The following is a 26,580-nucleotide window of genomic DNA, read 5'->3' as shown; positions in this document are numbered from 1 at the left end:
ACTCATTAATAAAGGAAGGTTCAGCACAACCATATTAATATGCCACAGGCAGTGGGTATTTTCATGTTATTTATTTAATCTTCAAGAGAATTACAAGACCGTTGAAAATTGGGGGTAGAGAAGACTGCAATAGTATTCCCATTGTGAAGAAAAACAGACCAAGGATCAAGCAATACCTTTAAGTCTCAGTCCTTAGATGGAAACTCAGAGGACATATGGTATTCAATTATCAGCTGTAAAATTTTTGTTATTCATTTAACAAATATTTATTCAGCAATTATGAACCAGGTCATTGTACATACTTTGTATAAACTTTTTCATAAAGGACTTGTAGAAAATAATCTAAAAGCACACAGTATCTAAGGTCTCTTCATCTAAGTGTCCCACTAGAAATGGCTTTCTCCATACAGCTGTTCTTTGAATCTTTGAACTAGTTTAGTTTGCATAAAACAAATGGACTAAGAAAGAAAGTTACTTACGTGGAGCACCTTCTGCCATCTCGATGGCTGTAATGCCACAAGACCAAAGGTCACTCTACAAAAATAAAACAGTATACCATGGGTATCATATTAGCTACAAAACTGATAACTCATTTATACTTCTGGCTATTCTTTAGATAAACAAACTGAAGGTGGTCAGAAAATTAAAAGCACAAATACATCTGTAGGAACTTTTTTATATTCAACTGAATAAATGAATGATAAGTGATACTGCTAGGGGCTGGAGGTTCATGCTTAGAATCCTAACTACTCAGGAGGCTGAGATCTGGGGGTCCAGGTTTAAAGCCAGCCTGAGAAGAAAGTTCATGAGACTCTTATCTCCAGTTAACCAGCATAAAGCCAGAAGTGGAGCTGTCGCTCAAGTGACAGGAGTGCTAGCCTTCAGTTAAAAAGCTTATGGACCCAGGACCTGAGTTCAAGCCCCAGAACTGGCATGTGCATGCACGTTTCCACCACACACACACACACACACACACACAAACACACACACACACACACACACACACACACACACACACACTCAATCACTCACTCTACTGATTTGTTAATTAAAACCATTCTTACCTACAAATAAAACATCCACAACTGAATTCATAAAATCAATTGTAGTTCATAATTCAAATGACACTCTTGAGCATCTGCACTCAACATTTAAACCACACAAGGGAAGTGTTTCAGGCAAGCATCCTTTGTATGCATGGAATCTTTTTCCCTAATTCTACTGAAATGTTAACTTTAACATTAAGCTTTATCCTCTTCTCAAATACATGTTCTATGAAGACAATCATTTTGGTCTATTTTATTCACTTTTATAATTGGTAGGCATTTGATAAACATTGATAAATTAAAGTATCAACCAATAGTTCTTAAAATCCAAAAGCTATTTTAAAAACACAGTATCATTTTCATTAACACTTTCATTTATATGCTAGAATTTTTTTTGGGGGGGGTCAGTTGTGGGGCTTGAACTCTGGGCCTAGGGGCTGTCCCTCAGCTCTTCAGCTCAAGGCTCATGCTCTACTGCTTGAGCCACAGCGCCACTTCCAGCTTTTTGTGCTTATGTGGTGCTGAGGAACTGAACCCAGGGCCTCATGCATGCAAGGCAAGTGCTCTATCACTGAGCCACCTTCCCAGCCCCTATGCTAGAAATTTATAATCAAGAAATTACCTATTTCTGAATAACCTACAATTATGTTACAAAAGTTGAGTTGTATGTTTAAATATAAAAATAAGGATAGGCCTACAAATTTCTCCTCTATTTTTATGGCGTTTTCTATGCTATAGAGGGGGTGCAAGGGACTCTCACCCTAGGAAACACTCATCGAAGCACTAGTGGGCTGCAAGACAGTAAAACAGAAAGTGCCCCCAACACCTGTGAGATTATCTTGCTCAGGTCTTCATACTTTCTGAGCCTTTCCAGCTGACAGAAAACAAACTAAGGACAACAAAGTAATCAGGCAAATGAAGAGAACATAAAGTTTTACAACAGACCCAGCCTCTTTAACAAGTCAGTTTTATGAAAAGAGGGATGAGATGCAATGGCCAAACAACCTAATATGCTATCTTATATCACACTGGATACTAGTTTAAACTAATCAGCGGTAAACTAATTGTATCTAATTACAGACTTTGCATTAAGAAATTATTTTTATGTTCTTAAGTGTGATAATATTTTGGGATGTTGGAAAAGACTTCAAATTTTAGATATACCTATTAGAATGCAACTCTAATCTATTTTTAACACTTTATTAAAAAATAAAAATTCCTCTGTAACATTGGCTTAAGTAAGGCCTCATTACTTGAGTATTTGTAATAAATACCGAGATAAATTAGAGAATCTTAAGGCATTAACTCAATTTTGAATCATTAATAGGTTCGTTAGCCACTGTGGCTCATTTAGTTAAGGCAAAAATTTAAGAAAAGAAAAAACAAAATCAAATTGAGTTTGGTTATGAAATATGGGTTTTACCACTAGGTGGATAGATGCATTATTCATTCATGTCCCTAGAGGTCACTCTAATGATTTTAATGTATTTGTGTACATAATTGGAGGTATAAAGCTCTTTAAACAAGAATATTGTAATAGTTCATAGATGAAGCTATTGTATACTTTGACAACATTCTTTAAAAGAAACATTTAATTCTAATGTATTCTTCAAGCTAAAATGGACAATAAACAGGAGGAAGCATTTAAATGATGAATGAAGAAAAGTTCCGCTAATATATTCCTCAGTAAAAACATAGGTAAAGCAGATGGCCACAAAGAGTTAGTATGTAAGCACTGTTCTGGAAAATGTACACAGGAAAAATAGTTCCAGAACTTTCTCACTAAAAAAACAGGTAGGAAATAAGGGACTGCATTTCATTTAACCAAGCCCCCAAATCACGGAGAGGATAATGACCCAGTGAAGGCCCAGTAAAGCAGGTGTTTCTTACTCTGTAGTCATAGGTGGCATCTGGGTTCTCATCACAGGCAATGACCTCAGGAGCCATCCAATAGGGAGTGCCTATGAATGTATTTCTCCGTCCAACTGTCCTGTCTAGTTGAGCACTTACACCAAAATCCACTGTGAGGAAGAGAAAAAAGGGAAAGTGGGACAAAATTAGCAAAAATGTAAGGAAGAAGCATCTTCACAGTAAACAGAAATGGCTCTACTCCCCAAACATGCAAAATTCTCCAAGGCTAGCAGCACTTTAAAGGAGTATCTTTTCCAGAGCAACATCTCTATTAGTCTAGATGCTCCTAACAGGCTTCATCCCAGCAACAAGGGAAAAAGTGACAGAACACCTGTATGAATGATGATCACCAGCCTGCCACAAACAATCAAGTTAGGGAAAGCCTCAAGGTCAGAAAATTGAGATATATATTAATAACAGAAATAAGGTTTTCTTGAAAAGAACTTATACAATATTTCACTAAATATAATCAAGAATGCACAAACCCTCTGTCCCCAGGCACACTGGACTTCTGGCTTTTGACAGAAAACTATGATGATCAACAAGAAAGCTCATGAGCAAAAAGTCATGGCAGGAGGACAGGGCTGGCAGGAAGCCCACCTTTTTAAATGTTTGTCCATCAGTATCTGCCAACATCATTACTATATGTACAACTGCTATGGTCCCAGCAGAGGAGTAGGAACCGATCATGCAAGGGTCTACCAACATGCTGGATGATTCATTGGGTCAAACAGTCCACCCTTATGTAGAGAACGTGTTTAGAAAACAAGGAAAGAAGGTGAATACTCTCTGAAACAGAGAGGAATAGACAACCAAGTCAACAGAGTAAGCCTAAGTAAGCTTCATAGCAACTTGGACCATATTGGCAACCATAACTGCAGAAAGGCTATTGAAGGTCTAGCACCAAACCAGGGTAAGGAACTCATACAGCTTCCCAAGTCTGACCTAAGTGCTGCCTAGCTTAGGGTAAGGGGAATTTTCCACTGGACAGACTAGTCCTGAATGCATTCCCAGCATCACAAACACAAAAATAAAAATAAAAATCAGTCTGGCTGCTAAATGTATACAGCAGAGGGATGAAGCATGGAAGAAGGGAGGGTGGAGCCTAGTTAAACAACGGAAGTCAGTTCCACACTGAATTCTTCAGGACAACAGAAATAGAAAGCCTGGGTAGGAGAAGGTACTTTCACATAGACATAAGAGGGGCAGGAGTGCTGCCGGCTTGCAACAGAGACAAGCATTAGGTTACACTGCACAGTAGCCACATACCAAGTTTCACCTCTGCGTTCTCAGTTAGCAGGACATTCTGGCCCTTGATATCCCGGTGAATAACATGATGAATGTGAAGATGTGCCAGCCCCTGAAGAGGAAAAATAGGTTTGAATTTAGTTCTTTGTCCCCATAACTCAATAAGCAGGAACATACTTTTTATAACAAAATGCACATGTGGAGCACAGGTTTTTGTGAACCCACATGTAGAACACAGAACCCAGGAAGACATCATCAATACAGAAAGAAGCCTCGCCATCATTCCCAGGGGCTAAGTTCTACCATGTGAACAACATGGCCATTTTCTAGCTGTGCCTTTGAGACATGCTGAAGATTACCATCTGCAATTTCTCTTCTATAATTTGTGCTATTTGTGTACAGGGTGGTTCCTTTCCCACGCCACACTTCTATGTTTCAATGGGTGACCCCATGGGCATATATGAGCAAGACACATCCCAAGGGAAAAGCAAAAGGCTAAGGAGGGTTTAACAATCTGGCTTTGGCCCTGGCTTGTCTTCCCACTGCAAAGCGGCAAACTGCTAAATGCTGACCAATCACACCTCTATCCCAGTGTAAAACGATTCTCTTGTCAGAAGGGCCTTGTGTGGAAATAAAATACCTTTCTTTTCCAAGAAAACAAATCCTACCAGGCATATAGCATTTTTTGATGAACTTGTATCTGGAAGGAAGCCCAAGAGGTGGCAGAAGAAAAAAACAGATGTTGCATACAAATATGGTCTGGAAAGCTTCGATGAAGCATTCTCACAACTTGTTCTGCCCCAGAGCTGGATGGAAAAGCCCTATCTATTGCTTAACTCCTTAAAACACAAGCACAACCGATTTATTCTAGTATGTCTCAACCCCAAAATGGCAGGTTATAGGTAAGGGTTCTTTAAAAAAAAAGGGTCTCACTGTATAGCTCAGGCTGGCTTTGAACTCATGATCCTCCTGCCTCGGTCTCTCTAATGTTAGATGGGATTACAGGCATGTAATACTCAGACCCAGAGACTTGTGAATTTTTGAGGAAGAGGGGTATGAATGTCCATTGTTTTTGTTTATTTGGTAGAATATGAGTTCTACTACTCTGGAAGTTAGAAAATTTTTGTATCATAGATAATTTTGTATCACATAAAATACAATAGCGTTATCTGATGACTGTTAGGCTTTCTAACACAGGATATGCAAAACTAGATCACAACACACTGACTCAAAAAAGCCTAAAAATCTACAACATCTTGGGGCTTCAGCTGGGAACAAAGTAATAATACCTTTTTCAGCATGGTGTAATATCCAACACAAAAAGGAGAGAGAAAAATGAAGCTTCTCTAATTCTTAAAGAATTTCTACTTGTTTAACAACTTCAGTTCATTTTTGTTCTTATTTTGTTCCCTTATACAAACTTCATTCTTTATGCTATTACAGTTTGTCTTATTAAGTATCCATGTAATTTTGTCAGCTGCCACAGTACATGCATGAAAGCATGCTTGTTTTCTACCAGGAAAACTATATGAGGTGTGCCTAACAGTCTGTAATGACAACCTCAGTTATATTACTGAGAAGAACTAATAATTTTGCTGTATGAATTACCTAGGAGTATATATATTCCCAAGCCAGAATTAGGCCACAATTACTTCTCATTAGCAAATATGCCATGTCCAAATATTAAATAAATAGCTCATTCTCAAACAAATTAATCACTGCTTCAAAATTAGGAAGTACTTTTCCTGTAACTGTATCTCATTTGAGAGTATAAAGACAAAGACACAGCCTACAACCTGTCCCTCAGAATTGGTTATGGAAAGCTGTACATGCCCATCCTTAGTATGATATGTTACCTTTGCTGCAGAGAAGAGGAATGAATGTACAGTGGGCTGGAAGGAACATACTGGCTTTGCAGGTCCGGACAGTTTTAATAGACTAGTCCAAGAGAGGACTTCTGCTATCAATACAAACTTATGACCCTTTCCTTCAGAAAACCTCGAAATAGTATATTAAACTCACAGCACACTAAGGAATAATAAAAAGTTTTTCCACTATCAAAATTAGCTACTACCTTAACCACATCTGGGAGAATTCAGGTTATCTGTTTAGGAGTGTCTGTCTTCCTTTTCCATAAAACTTTACCTCACCTTCCTTAGTAACCAACTTTTACTAACTCCTTTAAGGAACACATACCATCAGAGACTACACTAAATCTTCCTGGGGCATTTTGCCTATAGTTAATTTAAACCCCCACTCTATGTCAAGTAGGTGAAGAAGGCTCTTAGTTCATTTGCCCATTTGGCTCATTTGAGGTGAAAAGGATTTGCAGCCTTTCAAAGAGATGTCCACTTACTCACTACACTCAAGCTGATTAGAAGCCACCAACAACTGAGGCTTCCCTGTTCCCTGAGGTTGATAGCAATAAAATGGTTAAATATTATCTTTAAAGACTAAAATACATTTGATGCCTAGGATAATTCTCTGCTTAAGAAATCTCATGCTTTCTGGGCATAGTTGGCAAATGCCTGCAATCTTAGCACTAGGGAGATGGTGCAGAAGTGTCTCAAATTCAACTGCAGCCTGAGCTACATAGTAAAACCACCAAAACAAATAGCTGGGCTCTGGTATCTCATGCCTGAAACCTAGTTATTCAGAAAGGCTGAGATCTCAGGATCGCAATTCAAAGCCAGCCTAGGCAAGAAGACTTTTATCTCCAATTAACTACCAAAAAGCCAAAGTGGTGCTGTGGCTCAAGTGGTAGAGTGCTAACCTTGAATAAAAAAGCTCAGGACAGTGCCCAGTCCCAGAGTTTAAGGCTTAGAACTGTTACACACGCACACAGACACTAAATAAAAAGAGGGACAGATGAACAGAAAGACAAGGGGAAGAAAGAAAGAAGAGAAAGAACTGGGGAGGGGAAAAATAATTACTGGTTTATTCCAGCGTGTGTGTGTGTGTGTGTGTGTGTGTGTGTAAAACTAAAACTTACTGAGTATTAACCATATACATGAAACACTGATTTATGTGCACTCATTTAATTCTTTTAATAATGGTATTAACATAGAGCATACAGACAGGAAAAATGAGTCCTGAAAGCGAAATGACAGCATGCAAGAGATGAATAGCATAGGCACGACTCAAATCCAGGTCTGGCTAATTCTAGTGTCTACCTTTTACTGTCCCATGTTGCCTATTATTTGCTGAATTTTAATCACTGTCCTCGTTTGAGAAAAGAGTAATATTTTAATGATAACATCTGCCTATACTGTCATTTTATACAATTCTTGTTCAGGGAATGATCTGTTCTCAAAGGCTTCACCAAATATTTTAAATAAACTGAACAACTTACATATAAAAAGTGGGTAGCTTTACCTATAAATAAAAAACAACTAGTTATAAGACATGTTTATTAGTGAGAAGAGCAGAATGAGATTTCAGTTTAACTCTGTAGCTATTTTTTAAATGGTGGGTAAATGAATATGAAATGTAGGGGTAAATAGAAAAACTGGTGGCTAGGAGACTAAAAGAAACCTAGTAACTCACATGCTGCTTTTAATATGAAATCCTAAAACACTGCCTGTTTGTGTTGAGCTGACTTTACTATTGAGAGAAACCATCTAAAATAAGTCTAACAATAGCAATTCAGAAACTTATTCTGAGCTCATTAGATAAATACTGCAAGAGATTCTAACAGATAATGCCGAAATCCATGAAATGATTTAAAAACTCTATACTCAGCACCATCAACACTGATTTGGGAACACACATGATTCTTACAAAAACAACAGTTTGAGATTCTCTTCCCCTTTTCTCTGATTTTATTTTAAACTCCAAAGAAATGCTGTCAATTGGTAGAGAAATTCAGAGAAAAACAAAAAAGTACATTTGTCCCTAGGTATCTGAAGAGGATTTGTTCCTGAATATCTCCAATGGTCCCCTATACCAAAATCTGAGAATGCTCAAGTTCCTTATATAAAATGCCATAGTATTCCCATAAAACCTACACATATTCTCCTGTATGCTGCTTTACAAGTTCAGTACTTTCACCATTACTAATGTGATAAGGAGAGATCTGATATTCTCTCCAGGTAGTTAACTCTAGATGACTTTGAATAGAGAATACAACATAAATGCTATATAAATGTTTATTCTGTACTATTTAGGAAATAATCACAAAAAAGTCTGTACATATTTAATATGGAGGAAATTTTTTGATTGCTTTTATTCCACAGATTAGACTGAAACTATGATGTAGCATGAACTACCAAAACTATTTAAGTGCCCCTGGCTATCTGTAGATACAACTGATGACACAAAATACTTGGGGCTATGAAAATTCACGTTAAAGCAAAAGATCACACGGTAGGCACACAGCCCCTGTTTTCCTTACCCTCAGGATTTCTCTGGAGATGTAAGCAATCCAGTCTTCTTTGAGTGTATTCCCTTTGGTATTCTTCACAAGATCTGTGATGGACCCAGCTCCACAGAACTCCATAACAAGCTACAGGGCAGACAGGACACACTGTGACTTAACACATCCCAGGTTTCAGCACATGCCCAAGAAAAAGTTAGAAAATGCAGTTTCATTGCATTGCACTGCTGCCCTTCCAGAATACTGATTGCATGTGTGATTATTTTGGAGATCTCCACATAAAGAAAGCTTGTTTTGCAGCTCAGTTTTCACTGTATACTCATAGTTCGACAATGTCTAATGCTTTGCAGTGTACAACAGTTCAATGGCATTGAACTGTTCCTTTGCTTTCCTAAGCACATAGACTATTTGCTCTTCATTATTGACAACTATCAGAAATCTGATTCAAATGTTCCTATATCCTTTTTAATTTTCCCCAAAGATGTTCCACTTTTCACATATTACATCCCTCCATGTGGGTTTAATTTTAAAAAGTTAAAAAGCAATGTGCTATTTTTAAGTTACTGGATTTAAAAATTGTTTTACAATATCCAAATGTTTAAAGAACATGACCCCAACTATATATACTTTTAAAGTACCTAAAATTTGAACTGAACTGGGCTATTCTAAATTTTTAACTATGATGTATTTACATAACCAACATAACATTTCCCCCCCCCTTTATTTTCTTAATTTTTTATACATTTTCTACATTGACCTTTTAGAATCACTAGGAAAAGTATAAATCTATATTCCTATTTTACAAGTTCAATACTTTGAACTAATGTACATACACACTGATAATCTCTCAGGGTCATCATCTTAATAATAAATGCACTTAAAACCAGATCAGGGTAGGTGTGACAACTCCAGAAATTTTCCTGGAATTTAGTGTTTTTAAGCAATTACTACTATTACTATCAACTGACTGACAAAACTTTGTATTCTTGAGCTCTGTCTCTTACTTTCAGGGGATTTTTAAAAAAAGAAATTGTGGAACTTCATCTTAATCCGTTCCTGTAAAGTTTTTGTTGTATTGCTTTCAGTTCCCAAACTCATTGCTATCTGGCTATATCCTTTCTAGAATATGCCATCTTATATACTTTCTCAAATATGCCATTTTATTCCTAAAAAATAAGCTAGCTTTTTTCCAAGCAATATAAATTCAACATCAGAAGAAACATTTTCAACAATACATTTCGTCAAGAAAACTTTTAGAATCTACCCGTTTCTGTATCTTTGCTTTTCTCTCTTGTCCCTTGTAAAGTCCTTATTGTCCCTATAAAACAATCACAAAAGAACAGCCATAAAACACTCAGAAATAGCCTCATACCCAGAGTTGGTCATCATGTCCTGGAGGGCTCTTTTTAATGAAAGCACCATAATATGTTGCAATATTTCTATGATGAGAATATTTCTTCAGCATATTTATCTCCAGTTTGATTTCTTCCTCTTCATCCTTAGAAAAACCAAAGAATAAAATACATAGTTTTTGAATGATGAACAAAGTTCTATTCTCACCACCGCTTCCTCCACCCACCCATAGAATAACAAAAGAAAGATCCAGTTCCTATACCAGTAAGGAATGCTTATAGTGGCTTAATCTTCAGGGGTCTACCCTCTGGAATGTGACCAAGATTGTGGGGAAAAAAAGTGAAAAGTAGAGAAAAGTGTAGGAAACTGCAGGATGAACAGTGAGTAGCATTCCAGCAGGCTCCTCCATTCAACCCATCTCTCTGTACTGCAGTCTGTTGAAAAAAGGTAACTGTAACAGGTATCCTATTTCAACTAATCACAGGAAAAGATGTGTTCTTCCTAGAAAACATTTGTGAACACAAATCATCTAGCCCACTTAAGGCCAGAAAACAATTGCAAAGGGATGGTAGATGATCAAATAAATGGCTTCAGGGGGCAGTGCAGACCTTAGTAGCAGGCCCAATGAAAATCCATGAGACCAAGAGGTGAGAACAGAAGGCCCAGGAAACAAAAACCAACTAACCACTAAAACAGAGCAAGTGGTAGAGCTGTGACTCAAGCTGATAGAATGCCATTCTTGAGCAAAAAAGCTAAGACAGTGCATAGGTCCATCCAGAGTACAAGCCCTAGTACTGCCCTCACCACCCCTCACCACCCCCCCACACACAAAAAAAAAGGCAAACCATTAAGCAGGTGGTTTCAGACTTGGCTTTCCCCCCTGGCCTCTTGTTTTATATAGGATGACTAAAATTTGTGTGAAAAGATGCAAGGTGAGAAAATGAAGGAAAAAGATGAAGACACACAAGTGGAAAATGAAAATGTAAGTTGCCCTTGTGAATGATGAGGCCTGAGATGATTACAGCCTCTGCTTTTCTTTCTCACATACTTGGGGAATAAACTGCACCGGTTAGTATATGCATTCTGTTCCCTTTGTATGCAAAAACTTCCTGCAAACAGGCAAGTTAATGAAGATTTGCAGGTAGCACGAAAATATGGGGGGAAAACAGAATTAATATGAGAAAGAAGAATGTGTGGGAAAAGATAAAATCAACTCTGGGTAGAAAACTACAGTGTAAAATCTTGGGGATAAATCTGACATCTTTGGAATTCCTTATGCTTGTACATATGACCAAAAAGAAATCACTGGCTCCCCTAAAACTTCCTTGTTATTTCTGCACTGGAAGACTCAACTACCATCAACTAATGTTCTTCCCTCTTTAGAGAAGAGTTGGGGATTATAAGTAGTGTAGGTATGCATGTCCAGTTTAAGAGCAAGAGAGAGACTATTAGACACATACCCACACAATTTTGAAGATGCCTACTACTCTGGCCTACCATCACCTAGAACGCTCTTAAATCCTTATAAAGATGTTTGGCTTATTAATACTATACTTTAAGATAAAAGCTAAGCCTGATTAGATATTAAATATGAGACAACATGAAAAAGAAAAAAATAATTAAATACAAATTTCAGTTGTACATTACTGTTTTAACAAACCAAATGCATAACAAGAACGTAGTCATCCTAAATTCTCAAGGTTGCACCCCTTCTGCCTGGTATAATTACCAATGTATTAGTGATATAAATTCAATCATATTAGAAATATAAATATTAGAGACAATAGTATATGCCTCAGACACAGTTGCCTTGATACTATGATGATAACTGCAAATATAGCAGGAGTTACATGGGTAAGTAGAATCTATACAATGATTCTCATCCAAGCTCTCTATATAAGAAAATCACACCAAAGGTGATATGTCACTTCAGCCTGTGATTTACAAGTGGCCATGCCAAAAGTAGCAGTGAAAAATGAGGTACTAAATAACTAAGGGAATCATATAAGCTAAATGAAAACAGCTTTTAGCCAGGCTAGTATGGAAAAACATACTTTTACTTAACATTTTTTTTCAATGAACTTTTTGCTAAAACAGAAAAGGGGTGGCAATTTTTATTAATATAAAGCAAGAATAAGCAGGCCCCAAACAAAACTATAAAACTCAACTCATCAAAAGCTTCATTTATATTCTTTCCACACACTCTCATTCATATGCACAGAACAACATACAGTGGGGTGGTAATGGGCTTGCTGGCAAGGGAGGTCTGTCAGTTCATGGATGGTACATGGTGTTCCTCTTGGGACATGGCCCTCTGTTAAACCTGTGCCTTGTCTCAAAAAGCCAAACATTCCACTTCAGTCAGGTAATTCATAAAGCTTTTACTTTCTACTTTTGTCCAACCCCTCCACCCCCCAAAAAACAGGAATTTGATAAAGAGTACACCAAAACAAAAAGAACTATTGAATAACAGAGAAAAGGAGAAGGGTCAAACTTAATTTTAATTTTTTGTAGCTAGATTAGTGAGACAATCACTTCCCATAGCAGATTACACAGTCTTATTTTATCCAGCCCTTAACCTCTGCACCTTTTTCTACTCCTCATACTGCTTAAGTTATTCCCAGCTCACTGTTCCCACCACACTTGACCACAGATTTCACTTGCTGACAGAAGTAAGATTTTCCTGTAATAAAGCTTCCAGAGCAATAACTGAGATTCATGACATATTTCTATTAGTTTTAGTTTTTTTCCCTTTTAGCAATACAACCAAAGTCTTCTAGGATCTATCTTCTTCTTTAAGAGTCAAGAGCTTCTATAGGCACTTGATGTTTTCATAGTCCACTGAGTTAAAATGCAAACATACCTTGTGAAGTTCTTAAAGGCTTAAATTTATTACTATTCACTGGTGTGCCAAGCACTGAATATGCACATCTGTGAATTTGGATGGCAGATTATCATGGCACATTGCTTTTGCTAAATTCAAAATGCTTCTGGAAAAGACATAACTAAAACTAGCATGCATCATCAACTGCAACTCACACTGTAACAACTTCAAAACTGGGCTGCAACTTAGAATAAATGAAATATAAGAACAACTTAAATACAGCCAAATCTACAACTGCACACCAAATATAATTGAGATATCACTTAGAAACAGTTATCAGATAAACGTTATTTGCCAAATCATTTATCAGGTCTTATGTAAAATCCTGAAGCACACTGAATTTAAAAAAAAAAGAGAGAGAGAGGAAATCATACTCTCTCAAAATTACTGTTTTAGGATAAAGTACAGACATGCTTTGAACAAATTACCTCTCTTGCTTTTATGATTTTACAATAGATGAATATTACACATCTTATAAAATAAAGGCATTGAGTACCACCAATTGTCATTTACTATCTAATTGTGAATGGTCGCTCTTGGGGGTGGGGGGGAGGAAGCACCAGAAATATAGAGTTTGCCATTGGCTTTGAGCCAATTATAAACAAAAACCCTAATTATGACTGACTATTGCTTATTATATGGTATTTTGTGCTGTCTTTAGAATAGAGAAATAATGAACCAACTTCAAAGTTTCTCTAACATTTAATACAGATATGCTACCACCAAAACAAAACAATACCTCATTTTAACAGAATATACAATAGTAAACAGACTAGCACTAAAATGTTATAACAAGTCCTACATAGGACAAAAAAGTTGGTTTGGCAAAACAACATGCAGGAATTGGTATGTCCCATGTGTTTAGTCAAGAGCCCAAACTATATACCATTTATACTCTTTCTGCTACAACAAGAAAAGAAAACCCTGAAAGGTAATTTAAAAGGGGGAAGAGTCCTTTTGGGGAAAAAAAGAAAGGCTCCCCTCCTCATTTTCTCTAATGATGGGGCAGCTGCTAGCTTTTACTTGAATGATTTAATAATGCAGCTGATACCAATTACTATTTTGGGGCTCTGACCAGCAGAAGCAAACTCATTAAAAAAAAAAAAAGGTCTAGCACTGAAATCTGACTAGTTTCAGATACCCTTCTGGCTGTCATAAAATGGGGTAGAGGAGACACCTTAATAGGGGCCATTTTTACAAGCAGCTATGGTTTATAACTTGAGTTCTATGATAAGACTTTTCCACTTCACCATCAAAATGCACAGGACAGGGGATAGGAAGGGGTATATACCCTTATTCCTTTGAGGGAAGGGGAGAATGGTGATAGAGGAAGATAGAACCCAGGGGGCATGATCATAAATGTCTGTAATCCTAAATCCTAACTACTTAGAAGGCACAGTAGAATTGAAGGTTCTGGGGTAAAGAGGAAGCAAGCAAGCAAGCAAAACGGGCTAGAAGTATGGTTTAAGTAGCAGAGCACCTGCCTAGCAAGTATGAGGCCCTGAATCTAAACCCCAGGACTGCCAAAACAAACAAAACCTCTTTACCTAAGTTCTTTCTCACTCCACATATGGAATAACTACGTGAAGAAAGATAAGTTAACTCCAGCCAGGCTAACAAGGATCCAAGAGGGTCCACCTGGAAGCTTTGAACAAAGAAGGGCAACTGATTGTCCACTCTGTAAATTGGAGGGAGAGCATGTAAAATGAGATATACTAATACATGATGGTTTTATATCAAAATGTACAATTAAATACATCTTAGTATGAAAATATCCATCCCTTAAAATCAATGGACAAGGTCTTTTAATTAACGACATTAAATCTTTCTTTGTAGCACTGCAAACTGGTAGGAAAGAAAAAGACAAAATACTATTTTGCTTTAGAAATCAATTATCTCTGAGAGTATACAAGTTGAAAGCAGCAAAAGCTAATCAAACTCCATTTTTATTCAAACATAAAATGTTATATAACTTATGTTCACTGTTCTACTAAACCTAAATGAAGTGAACTAGATAGACTGTAAAAGAGGATACATTCTATGGCAAAACTGAAGCAGGCTCTGGTCAGGAAGGAATAAGCTGGATATAATGGCACTCCCTGGCTATCCCAGCTATGGTGAGGAGGGACAGAGTTGGAGGCAAATAATCTTAGCTACTCAGGAGGCTGAGATATGAGGATCACAGTTCAAAGCCAGCCTGGGCAGGAAAAGCCGTGAGACTCTTATCTACAATCACTAGAAAACCAGAAGTGGCACTGTGGCTCAAGCGGTAGAGCACTCACCTTGAGCTGAAGAGCTGAGGGATAGTGCTCAAGCCCCAAGTTCAAGCCCCATGATCGACCAAAAAAGAAAAAGAGAGAAAAAGAAAAAGAAAACCCAACAGGAGACTTAACCAAAATGGAACTCATACATGCTTGACATCTTGCTCAAGTAATAATAGTACTGTTTTGAACATATTTCAGTCTAAAAAAGTATGCTTGCTCTATTTCTGCTACTGAATCATGAACTTTTTCTGGTAAGTATAGTATCCCTTATGCCCTGATCTTCCGATCTTCTTGGAGGCATATACAGAACTTTTCAAAACACAATGACATCTGCATGTCTGTCTTCTGCAAAACTTTGCTCTTACTAAACATTTTAGTGGGACTGCATCACCCAGACTGAACCTAGAAATAAATGTTATTTAAAAAGGAAAATTTCATACCATTCCCTAGAAGAATTGGGAGGACAGTGAGCAAATGATGAAAAAAAATAAAATTAATTATGTTTTCTATAATACCTCTCATTCATCAATAAGCTTAGGAGGCTGGTGCTTCCATGAGAAAAACCAAGAAACCACAAGGAAGGCAAAATGCATCTGTGATAACCCTATCAAAAAAGCAAATAATAAGCCAGGCACCACTGGCTCATGAAGTGTAAACCTAACTGCCAGGAGGCTGAGATCTGAGGATCACAGTTAGAACCTAGCCCAGTCAGAAAAGTCCCTGGAAGACTCTTATCTGCAACAAACTACTCAAAAACTGGAAGTAGGTCTGTGGCTCAAAGTGGTAGAGCACTAGCCTTGAGTAAAAGAACTCTAGGACAGCAGCCAGGCCCTGAGTTCAAAAACCACAGCCACCCTCCCCACCCCCCAAAGCAAATAATTAAAATAATGAACATGGTAATCTTAAGTGAAATCAAATAGGTAAAATCACTATTTTCTCTAGGCTATGAAAGACACAATTCGATCTTCCCAAAGATTTAAGCCCTCAACACCTATGTTTGATATCAAATCAAGCAAACCCCAATCAATTAGGTAAAATACTAGATACAATTGTCTTCAACAGTATCACCTGAAACAGTCCATATTACTACCAAATAAAATTCTCTCTAAAGAAATTGTACTGAAACTTTTTATTATGAGATTAAAAAGGAATCCATTATGTAAAACATCCAGTAGACAACAAAACAGTATAGTCTTGCAGCAACATTTTACCATCCACAATGGTACATATTTCTAGATAATCATTCATGTTTTAATGAGTGGAAAAATGACACCGTATATTATTTCTGGATTACAGATATTTTCTTCTTTAACTTTCTAATTTTCTACAATTGGCATGCATCATTTTACTAACTTGGAAAAATTAATAAATAAAAGCTTAGAACAGAAAAGTTAGCCCTAGGAGAATTTTCTTTATATCTTTATGTGAGTTCCCTCTGTCTGGGACTAACGAGGGTCCTCTCCCATATCTGCTGCTTCAGGGTCACTGCCAATCTGATGTGGCTATTTCACCAGCAATTGGTGCAAAGAGAAATGCACTGGAGCCAAAAGAAGTACATTCTTGCTGGTTAAACTGCTTTCTACTGGACCAGTGGCTCCACAAATCCTCAAGGTCAATTCTTCCTATTTGTTGGGATGGACCAAACCAGATCTATGATTTCTCAAGACCAGCTCTGTCCAAGCTTAAGTCACTCCTGGAGCAGAAGGAGATGGTAAATGAGCACTTACCAACTTTTGTCTTCACTTTCCTGATCTGCCAGAGAGAGGTATCTCTGTTCATTTAGACCCTGGTCTAAGTAGTGACAAATTCCATCAAGTTTCCCATAGTACAAATATAAAAAGTATACTATGTAGATTAAGCAGTATTGTATAAAGGCCTAAAAACAGGTGGAAGTAGGAACAGCTACAGGGAGCACAGTTCTAAGGAAGCATAAGAAGAATACTTGTCTCTGCATTTTACACTGGCTTTGTCCTGTGCCCTCTCATGCACCAGAGCCCCATTTCTCAGGAAATGGAAAGACTTGGAAAAAATCACATTAAGTGAAGTAACTCAGTCCTAAAGAAATTTAGGCCCCATGATTTCCCTTATATGAAATAATAGGTATACATATAGGATGATATTATCAGATGACCTGAAAAAACTCAAAAGCTATGTATATATGCCATATAAGATGATGCTGGCTGGGTACCGGTGGCTCATGCCTGTAATCCTAGCTACTCAGGAAGCTGAGATCTGAGGATCACGGTTCAAAGTCAGCCCAGGAAGGAAAATCCATGAGACTCTTATTTCCAATTAACCAACAGAAAACCGCAACCAACAGAAAACCGCAAGTGGTGCTGTGGCTCAAGTGGTAGAGTGCTAGCCTTGAGCTGAAGAGCTCAGGGACAGTGCCCAGGCCCAGAGTTCAAGTCCCACGACCAAAAAGAAAAAAAAAAAAAAGATGATGTAAGTAAAATGAACTCCAAGACATGGACACAAGAGCTGTTGTTACTGTTTTAAATGTACTATGTTTTTCTTTTTTGTTTGCTTTGTATGTTCTTCCCCCTATAGTATATCCCCTATTGTCACTGTACTTGATTTTGGGGATACCCTGAATCTTGTATATACATTTGTCTAATCTGAGGAGGGGAAGGGGAATAGTGCTAAAACAAGGACACAGGTTGACCCATTGCAACAGTGATACCCACAGGACAGTATATTGGAAATGAACTTTACAACTTCGGGCTGGGGGTAGGGAGAGGGAGGTGGGAAGGTGTATGGGAGGTGGGAGAGGAAAGGGATAGTGGGACAAGGGAAGGGGTAACAATGATTAACAAGTAATGTATTCATTGCCTTACTCATGTAACTGTAACCTCTCTGTATAGCATCTTTACAGTAAAATAAAATTTAAAGAAACAAAAGTTTAGAAGCTTAAGAATCATGTGGTCTAGAGTTCAGACAAAAAACTGCATTTTATAACACTCATTCTCCTATTTTAAAAAAAAGTCTCATGTTCTTGACAGTATCTACCACATTAATTGTGTTTCACTGTATACACCAGGATGCTGATGTTTTGTTGTATACAAGATGAAGACAATAATGCCTAGTAGAACCCCTTACCTATTTTTAGCAAGGGAGATACAATCCAAGGTGAGTGAATAGTAAAACTAGGTAACATGAAAAGATGTTTACATTGTCTACCACATGGTATACAACACATTATTATTATTGGAAAATGTACTGTAATAGTCTAACTTTATATTCTGAACAATCAATATAATATTAAACACAACTACTCCTAAAGAAGCTTGTAGGAGCCAGCCTTGGTAAACTTAAGACAAGTAAGTTTCTGACATCACTTTCCTGTTAACAGCAGTGGAGAGAAAGCAATTAATACAACAGCAGGCACTTAGCCAGGCTGCCAAACACCAAAGTGGTCAAAAACAGCTAACCTATTTTTTCCTGGCTGCTAGTTAGGGCAAGTTCTAGCTCTGTAAATTGTTATCTCTATTAATAAAAGGACATAATAACAAACTGCAAAAATAAAAAATCCAGACACCAAAAACTGGCAATGAAAAATAATCAGTTATTTTGATCATGTGATCAATTAAGACTAAGAGAATCCATTGCTTAGATTCCTAGTCTTCAACCACATTGCATTAAGAAATGTACCTCCACTATGAGCACTCATGCAGCCTCCTTGTATTCTGGGATATATCACAGCTCATACTGAGTACGATACGTACTTTATCAGAAAACAATTTTGGTTTTGAATGTGATTTTAAAAGATATACAGCATTATAGTTCTAAAATATAAACTTCGTCGCATATAGGAATAAGCCTTTCTACAAAATAACATCTAATGTTTTAGTGTAGTCAAAAATACAAACCAACAGACAAAGTAAAACTTCCATAAACTTTAAACTTGACACTTAACTTTCTTATACCCCTCTAAAGCCCCACACAGCAAGCTGCAGCATCCCCTATTTAACGCAAAAGAAGGATGCAGATTTCTTTAGGTCATTAGAAAGTTAGGTGCTTAGCACATTGTTTGACTATTAATCATTAAACAGAACTTCTAGAGACAGTCAATTCTACATGTTTCACAAAACTGTGAGAAATCATTTTTGTCTAGAAATAGCTCATTAATTTGAGATTATGATACTTAGCCTATTTTCCCTCCCTCTAATGGAGTCAGACATACTGTCAGGAGGTAGACTGGAGGCGGTGGGAGTTTCTGGGAGGAAGATCTGAGAGAAGGGCCTCAGCATACTGCAGCTGCTCTCTGTCTGCCAGCACTAAAATCGTGCCACTACTCCCTGATGAACAACACAGCCCTCCCTCTCCCAAAGCCTCATCTTCTGGCACTCTGAATGACCATGAAGCAAAATACATTTATCTGGAGTCTCCTGATGCTGGTGAAGTCAGAATAATTGCTTTAAAACTAGAACTCTCAGAGGACAAGGAAAAGAACACGGTTATCAGAAAGAACAAGGACCACCAACTACCACATGCCAGTCTTCAAAGTGACTGAAAGGAGTAAGATGAATTTCTCTATCATAGGACAAGCTTATCACTACTGTGATACACACACACACATACACACACACGCACGCATACACGGTAAGTCTCTCAAATGACATCTCTTCCTCTAAAAGTAGACACTGACTTATAAAGACTAAAATGTAAATCAAGTACTTACAAACTTAAGTGTTCCCATAAAGACCCTGAAATGTTATTACTAACTCAAACTTATCAACATAAAGGATAGTATCTTAGGAGAACCTGCCAAGCTCGTTGGCCTCCAACTGGCAATAAACTGTCAAATTTACCATATGCTATTACTCAAAAGGTGAAGGCTAAGAAGTAGCTCTGTCACTGTCCTTGACAGCCTTTTAAAGCATGTCTATATTCACCCATTCATGGATGTAAGCAAATGCAATTCATATATACATACTGAGGGCCCAATTGACAACAGACATTGTGAACTAGAGTGAGAGAGCAGGCACAGGGAAATGGACACTTGCACACTTGCAGAAGAAAACAGTTGGATCAATCCTGACAATAAATAACTTCAGAACACAGGGATGGGGAAACAAGAGGCAGGATCAACTGGTTTCCACAAAGGATGAGGAAAGAACCACTCAAGGTATAGAACTGCTCAGGCAGATCTTAACAGGTAAAAGGAAAAACTCTTCGCAGGGAAGAGTTAGAATCAAAATAATCCAAACAAGAGATCACAAAGTACACAGAATGAAGCAATGAAGAAAACCCATGGGGCAGCAAAACTGTTTTCATACTCAAGCCTAGATAAACTATCAATAAATCAAAACATCTGTAAGAAATATAAAATAAAAATCCTCTTTTCCTGCCAGGCTCAATATACATGAGTCTAGTGGCAGTATGCATAGACTTGAGTTGGTGCTATCCTGTCTTAAATACGGTGCTTCAACCTCCTTAGAGCCCCATCTACCCCATTTAGCACTGCCAACAAACTGTGTAACAACTATGTAAAGCAAAGTAAAGATGTGGATTTCTTCTTTAGAACACTACAGAGATGAGTGGCACATTGTTTGGCTATTGATGATCATTATACACAACTTTTGACCAATCTACTATACATGCATTCCACAACTGTTACAAGTCACTTGGGTCTAGAAGAAGCCCATTGATTTAAGGTTATCTTCCTTAATCTACTTTTCCTCCCTCTTTTGTGTATGGATGCTTACACATTTGTGTATATACAATAGCTGAATACTAACTCTGAATAGCTGAATTTCTATGAAATACTATGTTTTTCATGCTGAGCTGAAAACTGACACACAAAAGTGCTATTGTAACTTCTGTTTGAAGAATAAATGCATTTTATCAGTTCGAAAATCAGACTCAGAGTGGGAGAAAGGAGTTTAAAACTATAATTTTGTCTCACATTTACTTACTCAAGTGCAGAGTAAATAAAAGGTTAATTTGACAGTTGATATTTGACAAAGGAGCCAAAGACATACAGTGGAAGAATCATAACCTCTTCAACTACTGGTGCTGGGAAAACTGGGTGGCCACATGCAGAAAAAGGAAAGTGGACCCTCGCCTATCACCATGCACCAACATCAACTCAAAATGGATTAAAGACCTTAACATCAAACCCAATACACTCTGAAACTACTGCAGGACAGAGTAGGAGAGACACTTGAACTTATAGGCACAGGCAGGAACTTCCTGAACAGAGTCCCAGGGTCACAACAAATTGTAAAGAGAGTGGACAAATGGGACTACCTTAAAATAAAGTTTCTGCACAGACAAAGAAATAGCAACCAAACCAGTAATACAGCCAACTAACTGGGAAAAAATATTTACCAGAAAAATATCAGACAAGGGTCTAATATCCATTATATACAGGGAACTCAAGAAACTAACCCCTCACAAATCTAACAAACCAATCATGAAATGGGAAAGGGAACTAAAGAGAGACTAACATATTCATAAGATGATTTCTTTGTTGCTTTGTATTTCCCTCCCCCACGGTATAACCCCTGCTTTCACTGGATTTGATGTTGGTATAATTTGTGGAGGGGAAGGGAAAAAACAAATCGTTTAAATAGAGATACATTGCAACAATGAGATGTACAAGTTGTTATGTCGAAAAACGAACTTTACAACTTTGGGGGGGGGAGGGAATGGGAAGGGATAACAAAGGAGGCAACAATGGTTGATAAGAATTATACTCATTATTTTGCCCATGTAATTTGTAACCCCTCTGTACAGTATTTTCACAATAAAAAACAAAACAAAAAACGGCAAAGAAACGCATGAGGAAATGTTCATCATCCCTGGCTGTAAAGTAAATGCAAATAAAAACAACACTGAGATACCACCTTACCCCAGTCAGAATGGTCCACATCCTAAAGTCAGCCAATGACAAATGCTGGAGGGGATCTGGAGAAAGAGGAACCCTACACTGCATTGCTGGTGGCAATGTATACTAATACAACCACTTTGGAAAACAGTCTGGAGATACCTCAGAAAGCTAATTATAGACCTCCCCTATGACCCAGCCATACCACTCCTAGACAGCTATCCTGAGCAACAGGAACCAGTATACAAAGACACATGCACTTCCATGTTTATTGCAGCACTGTTCACAATAGCCAAGATTTGAAAACAACCCAGATGACCCACTACTGATGAGTGGATCCAAAAACTGTGGTACCTATATACAATAGACTATTATGCAGCCATTAGAAAGGACAAAATAATGACATTTGCAGGGAAATGGATGGAACTAGAGCAGATTATTTTGAGCAAAGTAAGCCAAAAAAAAAAAGAGACAAACAGCACATGGTCTCCCTGATATGTGGATGCTAAAGCCAAAATACAAGAAGATATGGCAAACAGGACTCATTTTGTCATATCACTGCTAAGTGACTCCACATTCTGGACCATATATATGGTAGATATATGCACGCAACAGAGGGAAGCCAGGAGGAGGAACAGAATAAATGGGAATAGCCCACACTAAGCAAAAGGAAAGAAATGTAAACATCACTTGATGTGGAAAAAAATAACTTGTAATGCCAAAGCTCATAGAATTCACAAACTGTATAGACTATGATAATGACAATTTGCCTTGTGAAAATTAAAATGTGTTTGTGACTCTAACTAAGTTTCACTATTCCACAATACTGTGAAATATGTGAAATTTATGTAATCACCTAAATTTATATAATCACCTAAATTTATGTAATCAATTAAAGAAAAAAAAGTGAGAGAAGAGATGGGTTAAGAGAGATGGATGACAATGTTTCAGACACTTTGTACTCATATACTGTTTTGTAGAATGGGAACTTCTTTGTACAACTACTTAAAGATGATAAAAATAAAAATAAAGGACTAATTTGAGACTTGCTAGTCAGAACTGAGATATCTCACTAAGATATCACACAGAAGAGTAACACTCTTAATTTCTTGGAAGGAAAGTCATCGAATCTTAGGGATATAAAAAGAAATACTGAAGACCTCTGTGCTTTTAAATGGTACTTTGACCCTTTTCAGATATTATTATAACAACTGTCAATCAAAAAAAGATGTTCCCCATTAAAACTAATAACATTACCTTTTTACTATTAACTATATATTAACTATAGGTATAATTTAATTTTTATATGCATAATATATAAATTCACATCATTCTAATATAGAGATATTAATTATCTACATAAAGGAGGGTTTTTTTGTTGTTATTTTGGGTTCTTTCCTCCCTTGTCACAGTTTTTCTTTTCTGTACCTTTTGTCTTGTATGTAAGTCTGTTTGGGGGAGTGCAAGAAGTAGCACAGAAATGGAGAGACAAAGGGTGAACTAATGCAGCCGTGACACTCACTAGACACTATGGTTGAAAATGAACTATACAACGTATACAACGTACAGGGAGGGTCAGGAGGGAAAAACTAGGAGAAAGTAAGGGAAAGGGTTCAAAAAGAAATGTCCTCACGGGGCACCGGTGGCTCACACCTGTAATCCTAGCTACTCAGGAGGCTGAGATCTGAGAATCACAGTACAAAGCCAGCCAGGGCAGGAAAGTACATGAGACTCTTATCTCCAATAAACCACCAGAAAACTGGAATTGGAGCTGTGGCTCAAGTGGTAGAATGCTTGCCTTGAGCTGAAAAGCATAAGGACAGCATTCAGGCCCAGAGTTAAAACCCCACGACAAAAAGAAAAAGAAAAAGAAATTTCCTCATTACCTGATTTATGTACCTGTAACCCACCCCTCTGTATATCACCTTTACATAAAATTTAAAAATTTAAACTTTCAAAAAAAGAAAAAGAAAACAAACTTCAGTGGTACTATGCTAATCCTTCTTAAACATCTCTTGGAAAAATGCATAAGAACTGTTAAGAAACACGCTGCAGACACAGTAATCTTTGTGAGTCTGACCTGGTCCAACAGGCAGAGTGCACAACTGCAGGCTTTCTAATAGGGAGTTTTATCTTTGAGCACATTCTTTCAATGTTTGAAGGCCTTTTACAGAATAACACTGCAGATGTGGATGCTAAAGTTTTGCCAGTCAATGAGCTGACTTTGAAATGTTGCCACTGAAGTCAACACTTTGCTACAGTAGTAAAAATGTCAGAAAAATTAGAAGGTAATAACTTCTCACTAAACTTTTTTACTTTGTCTCAATGTATAATGCTGACAAGGAGAGGGGTTCAGTTTCTCTAAACAAAGCCTTTATTCTAAAACCATTTTCATTAAGATTGTGTATCTTTATCATAGACTTTCACAAGACATTGCCAGCTTAATAAAACAGGCAATTCTAGGAAATCCTCATTTATTACATGGGCAGCTTAATTTAGGTTGTGAATTTATATTCAGGTCTTTTGAAGGTAATTTAAACTAGAAAGTTATTATTGGACTTAATTGGTGGGAAAAATGTACAAGGGTACAAAAATGTCATTTTAAGAAGCTTTTGCACTTTTAAAAGTAGAAGTGCTTCAATAACCACAGGATATTTGAAAACACCTTTTCCCAACTGTACTGATTCACCACATATAAAAGGCTACAATTAAAAGACTATCAAAAAGTTTGTAATTTTACAGTAGTTTCTTACACAAACAGCAACCACAGGTAACTTCTTTTAGCTTTGGGTTCTTTACATGTAAGGAGAAAGAGAACACTCTAGTAGGGTTTTATCATTATTACTATTATTATAAAGGTGTACAGAAGAGTTAGTTTCTAGTAGATTTCTAATATGCCTTCCAGGACCAACTCTGAATCATTAACAAATGTTTATTAGCATCTACTACATGTTAGGCACTTCGATAGTACTTGGCAGATTCAGCACTGAAGAAAACAAAGATAACTATTATCATAAAACTTACTATCAAAAAACTTACTATTCTTGGAAAATGAAGAATTGGTGGAATAGTGCTAGAAACAGGTAAATGATATAAGCATAATTAATGACCCAATTATCTTGTTACATGGAAACAGGGAAAACAGAACAAGGAAGGGAACTTGGAATAAAAGGATGCTATTCACTGTATCTAGGCAAGAAAGTGAAAGAACAAGCCATGAAGTCAAAAGGAAATGGCATCACAGGCCCAGATAATAAGCAGCAAGTGGCAGATCTTCAGGTGGGTACAGGATAGTAGGCAGGAAGAAGAATGAACAGGCCTGTGTAATTAGGGTGAGTCTGAAAGGGAAGTAAAATGGAAAGGATGGGCAATCAGACAGGGCACGTCCAACTACTGTAGGAACCTGCCTATAATGCTCAGAACTAATTAAGGTGCCAGTAAAAGGTTCTGATCTGACTTCATTTCAGAAGAGTTACCAGACTGCTGTATAGAAGGGTGACTGGTAAACAGGCATGAAAACAGGAAGGTGTGTTAGGGGCTTCTGTATAAACATAGATAGAAAGCAACAGCTGAAACCAGGTGGCAAGACATGATGAGAACTAATTAAGATTTATGTGGGTTACTTTCTTATGGACCCACTATGATAAGGTTATCAAAACATACTGCAGTAGAAATAATAGTATATTCTCTTTTACTATATAATTATTAACTTGTGGCCAACCTACCCCTCACTTACTATCCAGCACTTGCCAAGATAATTTTGACATATATTGGGTATTGTCTGAAGACTGCACCTATACAATTTCCCACAAGATGAACTCAGTAGTAAATGATAAAAGAGACTAGTTTCATTAAGACTCCAGGTTTTTGTGGCCTCAGCAACTGGAAGAATGAGGCTGTAGCTGAGGAACAGGTTTCAGGCTAAACAGACTATTGGGCAAAGACTTGAAATAGAATGAGATGTGAGTTTAGGCTAACAGACAATCAACTAGAGATGTTGAAGGGGCATGTGACATAACACATGTATCAGGCAGAAGAGGTTTCTGGTCCTGGCCACACAATGGCTTGTTTCCAAGATACCTTGGGTGACATCTGGGACTCTGACTTTGGGAGAGTTTCCACCAGTTGCAGAGCTGGTGAAAATTGCTGACTACCATGCCTAAATGTTCATATGAACGATAAAAATGAATCTACTTACCTCCTGGAAATGTTGTTTTGGTGTAGGTCAGCAGAAAATGTTTATACAATCCAAATAAAAACTCTTAACCTGAGTCCAGTAAGCTTTCCTGGTAGATGGTAATCACATGTATTTTGGGAAGAAATAAAATGTCCTGTGCACTTTACTAGAATAGGGTTCTAGTCATTCTAGCCTTTTCTAGATCTCACTTTAACCTGTGCTTATCATGCTTTGTATCCTTTCCTTGTACAATTTTAAAAATGGCCAGTAGGGATAAAGAAATGATGAGAGGATGGTATCCACCCTTTAAAAAACAGAGCAAGTTTTGGCCCAGGTACCTGGGCTAACACCTATAATCCCAGTTACTCAAGAGGCTGAGATCTGAGGATCTCAGTTCAAAGCCAGGCCAGGCAGGAAAGCATGAGACTCTTTCTTCAATTAACCACCAAAAGGCCAGAAGTGCACTGTGGTTCAAGTGGTAGAGTGCAGC

The 26,580-nt window shown here is 37.4% G+C and overlaps 1 protein-coding gene across 15 annotated transcripts in view; it reads right to left on the bottom strand.

Annotated features, from left to right (window-relative positions):
- Nucleotides 1-26,580, bottom strand: part of Map4k4 (mitogen-activated protein kinase kinase kinase kinase 4) — a 167,876-nt gene that overhangs the window by 55,936 nt on the left and 85,360 nt on the right. For all 15 annotated transcript variants that reach the window (XM_013019811.1, XM_013019796.1, XM_013019801.1 and 12 more), the window contains exons 4-8: nt 9,953-10,078; nt 8,599-8,709; nt 4,227-4,317; nt 2,937-3,067; nt 480-534 (exon numbers count right to left, since the gene is read on the bottom strand). In XM_013019811.1, the coding sequence (XP_012875265.1) occupies nt 480-534; nt 2,937-3,067; nt 4,227-4,317; nt 8,599-8,709; nt 9,953-10,078 (514 nt within the window). The remainder of the gene's footprint in view (nt 1-479; nt 535-2,936; nt 3,068-4,226; nt 4,318-8,598; nt 8,710-9,952; nt 10,079-26,580) is intronic.

This window comes from Dipodomys ordii, unplaced genomic scaffold, assembly GCF_000151885.1.
Source record: "Dipodomys ordii isolate 6190 unplaced genomic scaffold, Dord_2.0 Scaffold47, whole genome shotgun sequence".
In the NCBI taxonomy this organism is placed as follows: Eukaryota; Metazoa; Chordata; class Mammalia; order Rodentia; family Heteromyidae; genus Dipodomys; species Dipodomys ordii.
This window is presented reverse-complemented; position numbering and strand designations above follow the sequence as displayed.